The sequence below is a fragment of the Jaculus jaculus genome, chromosome 1 (genome assembly GCF_020740685.1).
Source record: "Jaculus jaculus isolate mJacJac1 chromosome 1, mJacJac1.mat.Y.cur, whole genome shotgun sequence".
NCBI lineage: Eukaryota > Metazoa > Chordata > Mammalia > Rodentia > Dipodidae > Jaculus > Jaculus jaculus.
Genome location: NC_059102.1, coordinates 3,857,501 through 3,874,192, shown reverse-complemented (window position 1 = coordinate 3,874,192; position 16,692 = coordinate 3,857,501). Strand labels below are relative to the sequence as shown.

Below are 16,692 nucleotides of genomic sequence, written 5' to 3'. Positions count from 1 at the left end.
AAATACTGACTTGAACAGAAAGATACTAGTGCAGTGTGTTTCAGTAGCACTAATTAATGTACTTTTTACATTTTTGCTTCCTGCTTTTTATCGTATCATAGTTTCCATAAGGTCACCCTCATGTGAGTATGGAGTGCACTTCTGACTTTCCCTTTCCATGGGCCCTTTGATCCCATCAACAGCCTCATGGCCACATTCATGTCATGTGTGTGCATGACTTTAGGATGTATATAAAATCTAGGAACCATAAAGGAGAGAAGATGTGTAATATTTGTCTTCCTGAAACTGGTCTTAATGTGCTTAATATAATTCTCTCAATGGCATCTCTTTTCCTGCAAACATGACTTCATGCTTCTTTATGTCGGAAAGCAGCTTCATTTTGAATATGAAACACATTTCTTTACCCATTTCCCCATTGGTAAACACCTAGCTATGGGGGATGAAGGACCTTTACTGGTCCGGGAGGCACTTGCTGAGTTCAAGAATTCTAAGCACTCAGCCGTGGGGTTAACAAAGTATGAAAACCTGGATCGTGACCGGAAGTTTCTCCGGACCCCTCCCCCTCCTCCCAGGCACTCCTGCCCACGCAGGTTCCCTCGGCCCTGACATTTGCTAACTGATTGGTTTTACCTACTTTCAAACATCACAGCTGTGAGATTTGGTTTGAGAGCCTTTCGGGACAGTAACTTGAAAGGACATGTATGACTGTGACACACACTACGGCCAGACATGTTTCCAGTCGGGAGCATTAAGACGGGTGCTGTCTGCTGCTCAGCTGCTGAGTGAGAGGCCCTTGCTCCACCGGGCACACCGGGCTGTGGACCCACGAGTCAAAATGTTTGGCCTCAGTGGCCAAAATACCTTAGCAAGTGTTGTACTGATTAATGCCTACCCCCTCCCACAACAAATTGACAGAGTTCTGTGTCCAGCCCCCAAACCTGACGCTGGTCTTTCTTAGACTAGCCACTCAGTTGCAGGGGGGGGGGGGAATGCCACCTTGTCATTTGATTTTCAGCTTCCTGACGGTTGATGAAGTTAACATATTCCTGGCGTTTGTTAGCTGTGCTGACCTCCAACAGTCTGCATTGCCTGTTTGAGGCTTTGCCCATTTCTTTCTCTTTTTTCGAATGTGTGTAGAGTATGCACGTGGCATGTGTGGTACATACCCCATGTGCATGTGTGTAGACGTCAGAGGAGAGTGTCAGGTGCCCTTCTCTTATCACCTGTCCATGTACTGAGCTCGGATCTCTCCTCCAGCCAGCAGCATCTTGGTCAGCAAGCTCAGTGACCGCTTCTCTGGTCTCCCCCCTCTCCAGGGACTGGGGTTACGGACATGCATGCTCTGCTTCTCACATGGCTTCTGGGGAGTCTTTGGTCCAAGAGGCTCTCAGGCTTAAGCAACAAGTGCTTTTAGCTGCTGCTCCATTTCCCCAGCCCCTTCTTCCATGATCGCTCTTTTTATTTTGTCCCATCATGATGTGCAAGAAGTCTTTATACTCTGACATGAGTGATGTGTCAGAAATCTGTCTGGTAAAGTTCCACATTTTGTCTTGGTCATTCTCCCATCAGAAACAGTTTGGAGAACAGTGTCTATTAATTTGATAGAGTCCAGTTGACCAATGGAGTTTACAAGTTGAAGTTGTTTATGTCTTGATGGTATCGCCTGGCCTGTCCCAAGGTTATCGAGATAAGCTCTTGCCTAGTCTCGCGAATGCTTGATGGCTCGTCTTTCACACTGAGGCCATATAGACTTGACTTGTATGTGGGCTCTGAGGTAAAGGTTCTCTTCTTTTTGAATTCCCACTGTTGAGCCAGCCTCACTTGGTCATATGTATGGTTCTATTTCTGGACACTGTCTCTTCCTATTTAACTTTCCACTTATCTCAGGTTCTACAGCTTTAGAAACAAGCCTGTTACGTGTGTGCAAGCATTCTAGTCAGACTCCTTCTAAAGACTGTGCTCACCGCCCTTCACCTCTGTACTCCCACGCACACTCCTCCGAAGTGAGCTCCTCCACCAGCCCTCTTCCTTTGCCGTCCACCCACGGCTGCCTGCTGCTTTGGAGGTTACCATGTGTTGCAGAAACCGTTTCCCCTGGGGAGACATGAACAGATAGGGCTCAGGGAGCTGACCAAAGCACAATTCACCAACCCCTGTTTGGGGGAACCAGTGAGTTTATTGGGGTTACTTTCAGAGTGGTGTGAGGGATGATTTACAGGTACGTTGACTTCAAATGCTACTGCTTTGATTGGGTCCCCCATGTCAAGATCACTCCTGGGGTGTTCCTCCCTCACCCACGGGAGAGAGCTTCCTTCCAGAGCATGGAGACCCCAGAGCAGCCGCACTCCCTGAGAAGCCTCACCCCATCCTCCAGATGGCCTCCCCGCCACTGCTCAGGTAAAGCGTCCAGGGTCAGGATTGCCCTGTGAACACTCCTCCCTTGGGCTTAAAGCATGGAGACCCCAAAGCAGCACCTCAGTGGGGCTCATTGTCCCTTGATCTTTACTCCCTATCTCCTCTGAGGCCATGAGACCACGTGCGTCATTACATACAGCTGGCACAGGGGATGCCTGAGCTCTCAGGCAGGAGTCCGGTCACCTTCTCCACACCTCTCATGAGTTGTCCCAGCTGCTCTTGGTAAAGCTGGTACTAGAGTGTCACTTCTTTCAACGCAGATGGAAATCATGAATGGAGGCACTCAGCTGCAGTGTCCACCCAAGCCCAAATACATTAGCGAGGGCTGGGGGCAACAACTCTGAAGCTTAATGTGGCACCTCTGGTTACCCTACAACCAGAGCAGCTGCTCACCTTCCCACCACCATAGCCAGGTGGCTCCTACCCCACGAGACCGCCTTCCTCCACAGCAGGAGGGGCGCCGGGGGTCATCTGTTCCCAGCTTGCATTCCTCCCCTCAGTGAGCTGCTGTCATGCTCAGAAACTTCAGCAGCTTCCAAGTGCAGCATGCGGCTGGCTCGGTGGTAATCATTTCATCTGTTCCCAGCTTGCATTCCTCCCCTCAGTGAGCTGCTGTCATGCTCAGAAACTTCAGCAGCTTCCAAGTGCAGCATGCGGCTGGCTCGGTGGTAATCATTTCTTAGGAACCTCAGTTTGGCACAAATTTGCCACATTTACTTTAGGTTGACCCAGACAGGCCGTACTGTCTGCTTTCCTTTGCACAGCCATAAGAAATAGTCACCTAGTACCTCCATTTTATCTTCCCCGTTAGCTACTTTTCCTGCCAAGCCAGAGACCAACTTGAAGGATGATATCATAATCCTTTCCGTGCATGGAAAAGCTCGCCATGGGCAGACAGCTTAACCTTGGCTGCATGTCTTGTCACCTCTGGGACCAATGCTGCAGTCACCAAAACTGGGAGCCATGCCACACAGAGAAAGACAGATACTTGATCCTCACTCATCTTTCATTCCATGCACCCTGGTTCAGGCACTGTTGAATGTTGGGCTTTTCCTTGGGAGATGTAAAGAAATGTCTGTCTCTTCACCCCACATAGAGAGAGTACTGGTAGAAAGGATGCCATCCAAGTCCAAGTCAGGGAGCCTATGAGTTTATTAGGGTTGCATGGGAAACTCTTAGGTAGCTACATCACCAAAGGGTCTCATCCCTAATATAGCCAACTCACAAATACTATATCACTGAAGAGACCCAGCTTCCAGCCGGTCATCTGCCTGTTATATCCCCCAGTGCTTCCCAAGACCACATACGCAGCTGCAGCAGGAGGGCGTGGTGACTGGAGTCACAGATGAGGGTCTAGTGACCCGCCTCCATCTGCCCATGTTAACAAGGAACACTGACCACTCCACCACCATTGCTAGAGACCTAGCCACCACAGTTCTGCTTTGCTGCCCTGACTACCAGGTCTTGTGGACATCACCACAGCTGATTTGCTTCACGGCGGAAAAAGCCACACCGCAGCAAGAGTTTCCTTGGCAAGGTCAAGTACACAGACTTAGAACCAGGTATGGCCAGCCTTTGGCCTGTGGGCTAGATGGTTCTTGAGGTGGGAAGACCCCAGGATAGCTATGGATGTGACCCAACACATGTGTAGATAATATCATGCCACAATGTCAGAAATTTGTGTGCCCACTAGATGGTGTCACTAGTGTAGTGGCAGCCAGCAAGGAAAGAGGAGTGGACATGCCTGTCCATGTTCACCCTGTGGCCATAGAAAGGCTTCAAGGGGTATAGCAGAGGTGTGCTGCCTTGCATTTGAGAGGAACTCCTCTAAAATCACCAAGGAGATGAAAGACTCCAATGAAGAGTTTTAGCCCTGGAGAGGGAAATGGAAGAAGACATGAGAAGATGGAAAGACCTCCCATGCTCATGGATTGTCAGAATTAATATTGTAAAAATGACCACATTACCAAAAGTAACTGGATGCATTCAACATACACATGTACCAAAGGTATCAATAAAACCTATTCATAATGGTTGTTGGGTTGCTCTCCATCTGGGCTGCTAGGAAGAACACTGTGTTAAACAGCTTTTCATGCAATCATGCCTCCCTCCCTTCTCTTCAATTTATAACTGAAACTAGAAATACTGGGTTATATGACAGCTCTGTGTTTAACTTTGAGAAACTTCTGGAATGCTGTCCATGGCAGCTGTACCAGGGACAGTGTCCCCAGCAGTGTGTGTGTGTGTGTGGGGGGGGGTTCTGGACTCCTAGAGTCCTCGCCAGCATGGCTACTATCTGATGGGGCTACAGCAATCCCACCAGGCACTCAGTGGACGCTCCGTGTGGGCTTGACTAGCATTTCCCTGATGACCAGTGACAAGTAGCATCTTCCAATGTGCTTCCTGGAAATATGCACATCTTCTCTGAAGAGATACCTATTCAGATCATTTGCCTGTTTTTAAATTTAACTGTTGATTTGTAAGAGTCCTTTACATATTCTAGATAGAATGAGAATGTTGTTTCATGAAATCCAATGTTTGTTTTTCTTTCTCCTGTGGTTCACACTTCTAGCATCACAGCTAATGTTTGTATCACATCCAGTGTGTCAAACACAGCTGCCAAACCCTTTCACATCAGCTGTCAGACCTGAGCTCACCAGGAGCCTGCAGACTTCTGAGAGGATTTCAGGGTAGCTCCTACATTTGGGCTCTTGATTCATGTTGAGTGAATTCTGTAAGCAGCATGAAGTGAGAGTACAGCATCTAGATATTTCCTTGTGGCTATCCAGGAAACATTTCTGCACCATTTGTTGAGAGACCACTCTCCCTTTAAATAGCCTTGGCACTTTTGTCCAAACTCAGTTGACTACAGACATGTAAGTTCATTTCTGAACTCCGATTGGTTGGCATGCCTCTCCTCTGACATACTGTCTTGACTCCTTTTGCATTGTAGTAAGTTTTGGAAATAGAAAGTGAGGAAGCTCTAATTTTCTTTCCTTCCCAACATCTCCTTAGTCATTGTTCTCAGTCTGGTGGAAAATGAGACAATGCTCAGGACATGCAGTCAACTTTGCCAGCTGAGGTCAGCCTAGGAGAGGCTCCATCTCACCAGCATCGCCTTCTAACCCGTTTGTCTTCTTTTAACGTACACAGCAGATACACCAGAGTACTTTCTGAAAGTATCTCAAGTATTTGAGAACTGCCCCCCACCCCTCCCCTCTTGGATGGCTTCTTTCTGGTCTTCTCATCACCCTGCAAGGTCCGCTGTGACGCTGGGAGGCTGGGTCATCACCATGTCTGGGGTATTAGCAGCGAGAGTGCACAAACCACAGCCAGGTGGAGGGGCCTGGGTGGCCATTTTGCTCTTCCTTTTAAAAGCTGTTCTCCTGCAAAGCTGCTGAAGAAGATCTGTTCTCATTCCCTGTGACATGGGCAGCAATGGTCTCCGAGGCATACATACCCCTTCCTACTTTGCATAAAATTGGGAAAATAGAGGTATACCACTGATTGGTGTTTTGAGTCATTATTGTTTATCTCTTCATTAAATATGCTTCAAAAATGATCTTAAGACCTTGGAGAGCATATTATTTCCATCATGTGGTCATGTCATAATTCAATTAGTGATTCCTATTTTCAGCCATGTTGGTTCTTTTCAATTTTTAATAAATATTACTGCAGCTAACAATCATGTCCTCAAAGTCTCAGCTGACCCCTGATTACTTCCTTGGAATTGATATGAGTCCAAAGGACATGGGCATTTTAGTTCTCTCCATTACAATTAATGTCAGCTTGATTTCAGAAGGCCTGTGCCCACTGGGTGTCCTATTGACAGCTCTATAGGAATGCCTAGAGCCCCACCCACACACTGAGCATTCACTTTTAAAAGAAATCTTTTCTAACTTAATAGGTGAAGAGAATTCAACTCATTACTTTAATGTGGAATGCATTTCTATGTGAAGTTGAAGATGACCTCCTAAGCTTTTTGATTGGCTCTGCTATTCCCGTACGACTCGATAGGGGATTTGCCTGTTACCCAAGGTGCTCATGCATCTTACTGACCTGCAAATGCTCACTGTGCATGAAGAATAAAGCCCTCGGTTGCCGTTGTCAGTAACACCCGCTCTTCCGGGTACTCCGTCCCACTTTTGTGCTGTGCTCTGCCCAGCCCTGGGAGTGGCGTGCAGTCATGGAGAATGTGGTCTTGGGAGGAGGAAACATGTGAGATTTGTGCTCAGACTCAGCTTCAGGACAGCTGAGTGAGTTGCACTCATGGCCCGTGGTTCGAGACCCATCAGCCAGGCCAGGCGTGGTGACTCACACCTGTAATCCCAGAACCCCAGAGGCTGAGGTTGGTGGATCACTGTGAATTCCAGGCCAACCTAGGCTACAGTGAGACCATGCCTCAAAATGGCAAAAATAAAGAAATAAAATGGAATAAGTAAGACCCACCACTAGCACAGCGTTGCCAGGGGGAGTGGCCTGATGGGACAGCTTACTGGGAGACACCAAGTGACCTTCTGGCTTGTTTCTTTTTCTGATAACACTTTAAGCTTTACTGCCACCCATTCTAACTCTGCCACCAACATTTTGACTGCCATTTTCTTCTCCTTCTGCCCTTTCCTACACCTGCCAGCTTACAGCACTGACAGAGCTCTCTTGTTAGCTGATATAGAGAGAGCCCTTCCTGGTTGATGGCCTCCAGGTGCAGCCTCTGCAGCTCACTTATGGGTCTGGTCCCATCACACTCCCACACTTGCAGCATGTGACCAGCCCCATGTCCCCCACTCTGAAGATAACACAAAGGTGCCAGTGAAGATGAGTCTGTGGCTCCCATTTTGTGTGTTTGGGCGTGTGGCCTCGCCTGAAACTCTCTGATGTCTACTAGGCAACCAGCTTCATGCAATCTGACCAGGTGGCCCCAGAAGAATTGGGGCTCCATGCCTGAGTTGTCCTGGCTGGGATCCTCCTGGACGTGTGCTCCCTCCTTCCCTCTTCCTTCCTCCTATCTAGACCTTCTGGATTTCATTCCTGGGGATATCGGGACCCCACGTCGGTAGAAAGGGTGCAGGATTTGGCAATTAGTGAGACTGCATTTGGCATCCAGCCTCAGTGTGGTTCAGGTGAGGTCACTCTTCATAATGCTGAGGATTGATAGGGTCCCAGGGCCTCACACCTGCTCAGCAGGCCAGAGCTCTACCACCGATATACATCTCCAGCCCAGCACCTAACCTTCCGAAGGTGGTTTCACCACCTACACATGGTGCCCCAGCCCTCAGTGCTCTGGGAAGACTGTGCAAGCTGGTCTGAGAGGGTTATGATTACTATGCTCTGCCAGCCGTGAAGAGCTACCAGGGTGCATTTGCTGTCTGACAATGTAAGAACATTCTAGTTACCCAGGCACTCTCCAGAGAGTGTTTGTCTCCTTCATCTTGTCCTGTGCCCTTTCAGACCTACATGAGGTCCCAGACACTCCTTCAGCTACTGTCTAACCAACAGAAGGGTGAGGGTGGTGAGAAAGGTACTCATGGCTGTTGTTCATGCTGGGTCAAGAGCCTCTGGGAGCTGGGAGCCTCCAAAGGAGGCCAACTCAGTTTCTTGGTGCCGGGCATGCTCCACGCAGGAAGACATCATGCCTAGGCTTCCTATGCTTGGACTGGATAGTCAAGGAGGAGTTGGCAGTTTTTACCTTGCTCTGGTCCTGAGGTCTTTGTGTGTGGGGACTGAACCAGGAAAGTGGTCCTGGGTATTGCAGAGAGTGAGCATGTATGACAGTATGGAGCAAATACAGGATGGGCAGGGATCAACTGCAGCTTACTCCAGTAGATGATGTGTCTTGTGGGGCCCCTGGGAGGCCCAGGGCAGACCAGGCTTAGAGGACCCTGAGTCCCACCAAGGATGATCCCCCAGGTTAGGAAACTGAACTTGGATTCAGAGCTGATTTGATTAGCTCCAGTTCAGGCCATGGGTTTGTGGGACTGGTGGAGTAGGCATGGTCAAGCCACACCAGGTCTAGGGCCACCTTCTGCTGCCGTGTGTCCCCAGGCCAGAGACAGGGATGCGGGGGTGGGGTGGGAACCGGGTCCACCATTTCTCCCGGCCCTGCATCAGCCACCAGCTCCATGTGAAGCCCGCTGCTCCACCCTGGGACGTGACAAATGACCAAAAAATCAATTTGTAATCTGATTGGAGGTTTTTGATTTCCTCTGATGAGTTTAAATTTCATTAAAAGCAACCTTATTCCAACATAAAAGGAATCCTTGAAGGGTAAAGCAGGGATTGTCCGAGTATAAAGCAGCCCAACCCTTTTGTGTGATTTATTCATGGCATTAATTGTGAGGGCCAGCCCGGGGTGTCTGTTGGCAGCTGCACCGTTATCAGGGCCTGGGATCGGCCTGGAGCTCAGAGCACAAGGACTCACATTCAAAACCCGCTCTTCGCATATCGACACTTCAGCTATCAACAGCCCCTTTATCTGCTGGGTGGAGGAGCCCGCAGGTTGCAGGTCCAGGATGAGCTAGGAGTCCAAGCCGCACCACCTCTCTGCACTCTTCTAATTGTATGTGTTCTCTGGAAGAAATGGTCATCATGGCCTCTTGTCTTGATGAGAAATTGACATTTTCTGAGGACTTCTTTGGGCGCCAAGCGGGGAGATAAGGCCACAGTTGTTTTAAAGCAGAGCAGACTTCCTTTCCTTTCAGGGGCCTCTTTATTGCTCTCGTTGACCCATTTGATGAGTATGGATTTCACGAGGTCTTTTTCAGCATTTGAACTATAAAGGGTTCACAGCGACACCACCCCTTATAGACAAAAGATAACCTTGCCCTTTGAATATATTGATTCTTTATTAACTAGGCTGTTTAATGCAATGAAATGAGGCATTAGATTGAAACCCATTTCAAGTGCTTTGAATAATCTTTAAAAGCCTGAAAGACCTTAAAAGGCAGCCTGACAATAGCCAGCATACATTCGAGAGTGGCAGCACTGGCTTCCGGTGAGGACCGCACCTTCGCCTTCGCTCTCCCCAGGTCACAGGCCCGTGCCAGCTCTAAGGAGCAGTGACACAGCTCTGAGGAAGGAGAGAGGCGGGGTGGTGGGCGACATTTTCTGCAGTCTGGTGACTTGGGGACAGAGTGGGATGGGGCTGTGCCACAGGGGCCTCTTTGCTTACTGTCTCTTTAAGGCAGGAGGAGAAGGCAAAGAGATTGTCATTGGCAGGAGAAAAAGGTATTCGCAAGTTTCTTTATGTTTTGAATAATTGTTTCCTGTTTTGCTCAGCAGAACAAGTAATTAAGATGGCATTTGTGAGTAGTAATTTAGATCACACTTATGTGGAAGTGTGACAGAGCTGCAAGCCAAAACATGCACGCCCAGCCTCTCATTGAGGAGAAAATGCAAAGCATGGAGTGAGGTGGAACTGGGCGAGGGGAATGCAAGAGAGCTGTGTAAATTGCTTGCACTGATGTCTGATTTCCTTGGACTCGGAGCACTGGTCTCACCGATGCCAGCAGACAGTTCCCTGCCCAGAAGTGGCACTGGGTAGGGTGTGCCACTGAGGTAGACACAAATGGGTGGTAGCAGCCCTCCTGCTAACCCATGTCACCTATCCACAAGCGCAGAGCCTCTGTGTACTCTCCTGACCTGGTTCCTGTCAAGCGGGTCATGGAATGCACACAGAGGGGGTGAGCGTGCCTTGGGGGCCCTCAGCAGTCACACTCTGACAAGTCTGAGGGAAAGCAGGTAGTAGGGGAAATGGTGACAGAGCCTCCCACAAGCCTCATGACCATCTGTGGTGACACCCTGGTGCTATTGCAGTTCATGTGGCCATGACAGGAGCAGTCTAGACCTGAGTGTGGACGACAAAGCGTACCAATGACACCCAAGGGATCAGAGCCACCTCCATCAGCGTTGCAAGGCTGAAGTAAGAACTCCGGCAGGTTCTTTGAAGGGTCTTGGACAGGACCCAGCTCTGGAGTCCAGGATGTGCAAATGAAACCCCCAAGGGAACTCGTGCATGCATTTTGTCAGTCATTTTAATAATCAAAACAGGTAAAATTACCAAAAGTGAAATTCACAGACAAGAAATACTTTAATTAAATATTGTGTAAAATGAACATTTTTATACAGTTAAATATCTGAAAAATGTACAGATAAAACAATCTTATCGTAGGGTCTTTGACAGCAAGATCTACCGTTTCGTGAAGCGCTCGGTCTCGAGACAATGAAGCGATGAGGGCATCGGCTATTTGATCTAAAATCAACCCTGTGGCACAAGGACACTTGCTCGGTTCCCAGCATGTGCACATGAGCTCTTTTTAGATCAAACCCGTACTTACACAAAATAAAACTCCAAAGTGACTTCTCGGGGTTCCCACGTAGCTAAGCTCGTCAGTGGCATGAAGCTAGAGTGTGACCCACTGACCACCGGGGACACTCCATTTATTAAGTCCCTTCAGTGAACACCTTCTAAATTGTACATTATTATGTTTTTTTGTCAAGTTCTTAAAAGCCCCTCCTTTTGGCTTGAATTTTAACTTCTGCCGCAGTTGGAAAACCCTTGCTGTGCTGTCTGCAAAGCAATCAGGGCAAAAAAAAAAAAAAAAGGGGGGGTGAGAAACCCTAACCCTTTGGTCTCACTACGGGTTTGGCACTAACAGGCATGGTAGCTGAAGAAGGTTATTCCAGCTTAGAGAGTCCACACAGAGCTGTTGGATCTGACCACAAAACATATTCTTAAAAAATTCTTTTTCTTTTTTAACCAGCAGTGCTCTGGGTTCCCCAGGAGACCTCTCTTGAGTACAAGGTGGGCGAGAGAGGGCGGAAGCAGCAGACAGACCCAGACGGGAGCAACCAGTGGACAGGAAGATTGTGCTTTTATTTGTGTGTGTGTGTGTGTGTGTGTGCGCGCGCACGCGCGCGCATGCATGCGTGCATGTGCTTTATGTCAGGAATCGCCAAATATTGGTTAAGAACCATGGTGTAAGCCTGTGGTAAAATAGCACAGAAGTTCTTCAAAGAAGTACACTTTTAAGGCATCAGAGAAGTTAATGTGGCAAACATTTTAATCAAAACATCAGAAGTAAATTTTACTTTAAACTTTTAGGCCTCGGAATTTTTCCAGTAAACATAGCTATGTGGCAAAGTCACGGGTGGCAGCTAAAATGACTTTTTTTTTTTTTTTTACATTCTACAAAAAATAAGAAATAAAAATAAGGACATAGCCCCCGACGGTGTCGCCTCCTGCGGCCGCCCCACATGCAGAGTCTACTGGGGTTTGTCACGGCCGGTGGCACCGCTTTCTTTCGACTATACAATGAACTTTTTTTTTTTTCAAAAGGATTTGTTTAGATAACTTAAAAATAATATAAAAATAAACAATGAATTTGACTTTTCCTCAAAATAAAAAAAGGATGGAAAGTCTAAACAATAGCAAATGTTTGAAGTACAAATGAAATGTCAGGACATTGGTTCACTTTAACAAAATAGACAGTTCTTGGCTTGTGTTCTTCCCTGTGTCTCAGCACTGGGCCATGATCAAAAACCAACATGGACGAGAAAAGAAAAAGACGGGAAAAGCAATGTACAAAATTTCAACGATAAATACAATATTTATAATTGATATGTTACAAAATAAAGTCCCTTAGCAACTGCAAGTATTGATGGGAAGGTGTTGAGTGACTGTTTCATCCCTTATAAGACACACAAGGGATAAAGCCCATTCTTCTAAATATTTAAGTGGGTCTGAAAAAAATTCAAGACAAGTGTATAAATATTTAGCTACAACTTTGGCAAAATCACAAAAGTCTACAATTTTATAACCACATACAAAACACATTGGGGAAGAAGGATCTAGAAGTCAAAAGGACAACTTCTGGTACAAGAAACATAGACCTCACAGTAGCCTAAGAATGCAATAGTATAGAGTGCTAGCAAAAGTGGAAAAGTGTCGCGGATCGCACTTGCTTAACAGGAAGCTCTAGCAGTGGGAGGATGTTGGAACCAACAGACAGTAGCTTTGTTTTTTCCTCTGTCAGTGTGCTTGTTGAAGGCAAGAGATTCAATATCAAAGTTACAATTTCTAACTACAATAAGTTACAAAGTTTCATTTCATTAAGATGAAGTTAAGCAATGATAAGCCCTCCCTCCCTCCCTGCCACCCCAAATCCTCCTAGACATTTCCTCACCCTCTCTTCCAGTCGATGGCTCATACCTCCTTGGCCCCCTTTTTTCACCACAAAAAAATATTTCACATTATAGAGATACACAACCATTGTGAATCTAAATATGAGTACAGAAAAATGTTTCGAGGCATTTTTCCTCAGTGTTTCATGGTCATCAAAATGGTGCATTCACGAAGTTTCTCCCCACACAGATAGCACGTACTAGACAGCCAAGACGGGTCAGAAACTTTATACAAAATAGGCATCGCTTTGTTTTCCATATTCTTCGGGACTGCGAAGTGTGAAAATATGAGAAAAGTTCAGTCAATAAAATGGAATTGTTCATGAAGAAGGTTTGCTTGAATGTCGATTCTTAATAGCTTAAATAAAATCTTTAAACAAAGTCTTTTGTAGCATTTCAACTGCTGCTGATTTGTTTTTGAAGATATTGTTTCCATCAGTATGTCTTAACATACTACGTGTCCCTTGAAGCCCGTCCTTGGATGCTGCGAAGGTAAACAGAGTCCCTCACATGGGCGGGACTACCAGCCCAGACATAGCTGCAAGAGAGAAGGAGACAAAGGTCACTGCTGGCCACCTCACGTGGGCCCGGCTTGCCCCTCCTGCACTGAGATCCATGGGGAGGCCGGACTCGCTCTCTCCCCTAGCCAGCCTTGTGTGCAGCAGAGGCGTGCCGGGAAGCCCACTCCTGGGTGGTGCAAGCTCCGCAGGCCTGCCCCGCCGTATCCCTCCTCAAAAGCCTCCTCTACAAGAGGGCCAGGCCTTGCACTGTGGTGCGTGCGTGTGTCAGGAAAGGGTGGTTACTTCACACACATCTCAGCATTTACATCAAAGGGAAGCCTAGACTCTGCAGAGGCAGCCACTGACACCAGCCAAAGCTGCCCTTTCTTCCTTCCTAAAGAAAAAAAAGTCTTGACTTGCCTCAGTTTCCCCCTTTGCCTTCAGGCCCAGGTTCTGACTACCTAGTGACAGTTCTGTAGAGTAAAGGTGAGTCAGGCTCTCAGATCAAAGCCTCGCAAGGCCCACCTACTCAGGAATCTCAAGGCCAAGGCCATGGAGAGACAGCACCACCTCGGGAGGTTGTTTCCTCTTCGTGGAATTCAAAGAGAAACTTTGCACTCACATACCAAGAGCAGCCCAGGCTCTGGAGTGAACTCCTGGTACGAATGTAATTTAAAATCTTTTAACTCTGGTGTTGTTTAATTTTTGTCAGAATGATTGTTCTCATTAATTTATGTATAACATATTAATACATTTGTTCATGTAGTGATGTGAGCTTCAATTTCTCAGCCCATTAATTTCAACGATATTAATTTATCTCCGACTCACCGTTACAACTTTATAGTTTGGCAGGTCTGTGTGTACACACTGCTTACGTGGCACCGCCTAGTCAGCCACGGTGCCGTGTCATGTCCACAGACACCTGCCCTTACCACCTGCCTGCTAAGTAGCACTGGCCTGGTGCCCAAGGACCGCTCAGAGGCCGGTTGGCGGCGCCCTGGGCCTGGGCGTCCCATCAGCACTGACAGATGTTGTGAAGACAATTAGTTCAAATCACTGATACCTTGCCAGTTCCTTTTTTGAGCATTAGTTCATCAAAGTGAAATATGCCACCGACTTCACAAAAGGGCCAGTTTGTCTTCTCCACGGTTGCGTCCTCAGCACCCAGCAGAGAGCCTGGCACATAGTAGGCGCTCGGTAAATACTGGTTGAATGGGTTCATGTGTTTAAAGGAGAGACTGGGTCTGACTTCCACCCGGAGGGGCACACACCCAAGGTGGTGTCTGAAAGAGGCCAGACGACGGCCACTTACTTCAAGTGCCTATGGCCCCAGGCATCACAGGGAGCCACGTGCAAGCCCAAAAGCCTAGGGGCACCTGTGTGGCTTTGCCGCCTCACACATCATAGGCCACATGCAGTGTGCACTGCCCTGGGTGCTGGGCAGGGTGCTGGGAGCCTGTTCCATGTGGCCCAGCTGTGGACAGCTGTGTCCAGGTGGTGCCACCCGTGCCCTTGGGATTGGGAGGGGTCACTCAGAGCACTCAAGTCCCATCTATGGACAGGCTGGTGACCCAGCAATGGTGCACAGACTGCCCTGGGTCTGGATGCTCATCCCTTTCTGAGGGACGACAGAGTCTCAGAGACTTATGCAAGCTCGTGAATGAAGACTCCACCTCAGATTGACAGGGGGTGGGACAGAGTCTGGGATGGGTTTCCCAGGTGGCACAGCGACCCGCAATCCATCCTGAGGCTGTTTTGCTGCCTCTCAACAAAGGTAGACCATAAGCCCAAGCACTTAGGTCAGGGGCACACGTGCATGGAGACGGCGAGGCCGCAGGTGCCCTTCACAGAACAGAGCTCCGCTGTCGCTGCGCTACGTCCTCCAGCGTGGCTCGGGCGCTGCTGTGACAGCACCGGCTGTGCAGTGATGAGCAGCACAAGACCAGGGGGCAGAATCTGGCCCTCGCGGGGGCTCAAGGAATGGGGGGCTTTCACAAGCACATGGGGGGATGCACATGCAATGCCATAGGCGTGCAATGAGCCTGAGAAAGGGGCCGCGGTCCCCGAGCAGCCACCACACAGCACTCACCTTGCAGTCCGTTCCCATTGGCGCTGGTGCAGGAAGGAGGAGGCGAGGCTTGGGGCCGGACCACGGGCGCGAAGGCGCTCTTCTGTTTCACTGCGGAGATGACATTGGCAGGTGAGAATGAGAAAATGCCGTGTGTGCTGCTACAGTTTGAAGGGAGGGTGACCGAAGAGGCTGCCATGGTGGGGCTGGACGGCACTACTGCAACAAAGCAAACATGATCAGTGTGCGCGGGCCGTGGCGCCGCACCACGGCGAGGGCACCGAGGGCCCCGCCTCGCACGTGGAGGGGCCACGGGACAAGACACCACATGCTTCTGGCTCGCCACGCTCTGGATAACAGGCAAACGCTTTGGAGATGGGCTTTCTCTTCCAATTGAGCAGCCCCACCCATGTGGTTCTGATTTTGTTTGGGCGTGGCCAATGAAATGGCATGGGGGCCTGTTTTAGGTCAATTGCAGTCATTGTTTGGGACGCCCAGCCTCTGGGGCCACCCTTCCTTTTATCCAGTAGCTCACATCACAGAACACCCAAGCAATGCACACACTCCACTTTGTAGTGAATATGAATCTGCGTGATGACGCGTGACAAAAACAGAGACTTACTGCCGTAGGGAGAGTTAGCAGAGGAGCCATTAAGAAATCCAGGCGAGCCAGGGACCCCTAGATTGGCCATGGCCCCGCTTCCGTATCCATTCATGCTAGTGCTGACTGTGTTGTAATTGGACTGCTGGGGAGTACTGCTGGGGACGTAGCCTCGCGGGGACACGCTGCTTGTATTGCGACTGTAGCCGACTGTTAAAACCCCCCCCAGGCCAAAAATAATGTTATTATCAGTGACAGATACTTGGGGGGGGGGTTCCCCGAGAATCTATACCATATATTCAACATTGTTAATTAACCTTGTGCTTCCTCTTGCCCTGGTGCCTCTAGCCAGGTTACCTGAGCCAGCCCTACAGCACTGTCTCACCAGCGAGCCCTGCTCCATCTCTGCTGGCTTCCAGGGCAGCCAAAGCCTGCTTCCATCTAACAGCCCGCTGCTCACGTAGCCCTTTGGAAGCAACTACCAACAGCTCATATTCCTAGCCTGCCCCCCACTCTGAACTTTTATCTTCAGCAGACCTTCAAATGCCATGGGTGACAAGAAGAGCTTGTTTGTGGCCATAACTTCCCTGAGAAGGCCTTTTGGGGGCCTTCGTCTACATGGCTGTTACTTGTGTGAGCAGGGGTGGAGTGGGCTCCATAGCGTCTCACCTGCCATGGATGCGTGCATGTGTGCGTGCATGTGTGTGTGTGTGTGTGTGTGCATGCACGTGCTGCACAGGAACAAAGCCAGCAGCATGGTGAGATGGCTCTTCATGGTCTTCACAGAGGAAACCAACTAAAAGGAGCTCAAAGAGCCAGCTCAAAGGACACTTGGCTGCAACCTCAGCAGCCCTGTCCCTGTGCTTGGGATGAGGTACACAGTGGGGAAATAGGACTGTCTCTCTGAGGATTCATTCCAGGCTGGGAAC

At 48.8% G+C, this 16,692-nt stretch overlaps 1 protein-coding gene across 11 annotated transcripts in view; it reads right to left on the bottom strand.

Annotated features, from left to right (window-relative positions):
• Positions 1 to 12,575: 12,575 nt before the first annotated feature.
• Positions 12,576 to 16,692, bottom strand: part of Ebf3 (EBF transcription factor 3) — a 124,652-nt gene continuing 120,535 nt past the window's right edge. For 2 of the 11 annotated variants that reach the window (XM_045152836.1, XM_045152841.1), the window contains exons 14-17: positions 15,785 to 15,973; positions 15,184 to 15,381; positions 14,158 to 14,270; positions 12,576 to 13,132 (exon numbers count right to left, since the gene is read on the bottom strand). In XM_045152836.1, the coding sequence (XP_045008771.1) occupies positions 13,115 to 13,132; positions 14,158 to 14,270; positions 15,184 to 15,381; positions 15,785 to 15,973 (518 nt within the window). In that variant the 3' untranslated portion in view covers positions 12,576 to 13,114. The remainder of the gene's footprint in view (positions 13,133 to 14,157; positions 14,271 to 15,183; positions 15,382 to 15,784; positions 15,974 to 16,692) is intronic. The other 9 variants (XM_045152849.1, XM_045152861.1, XM_004669640.3 and 6 more) reach the window with 5 other exon arrangements.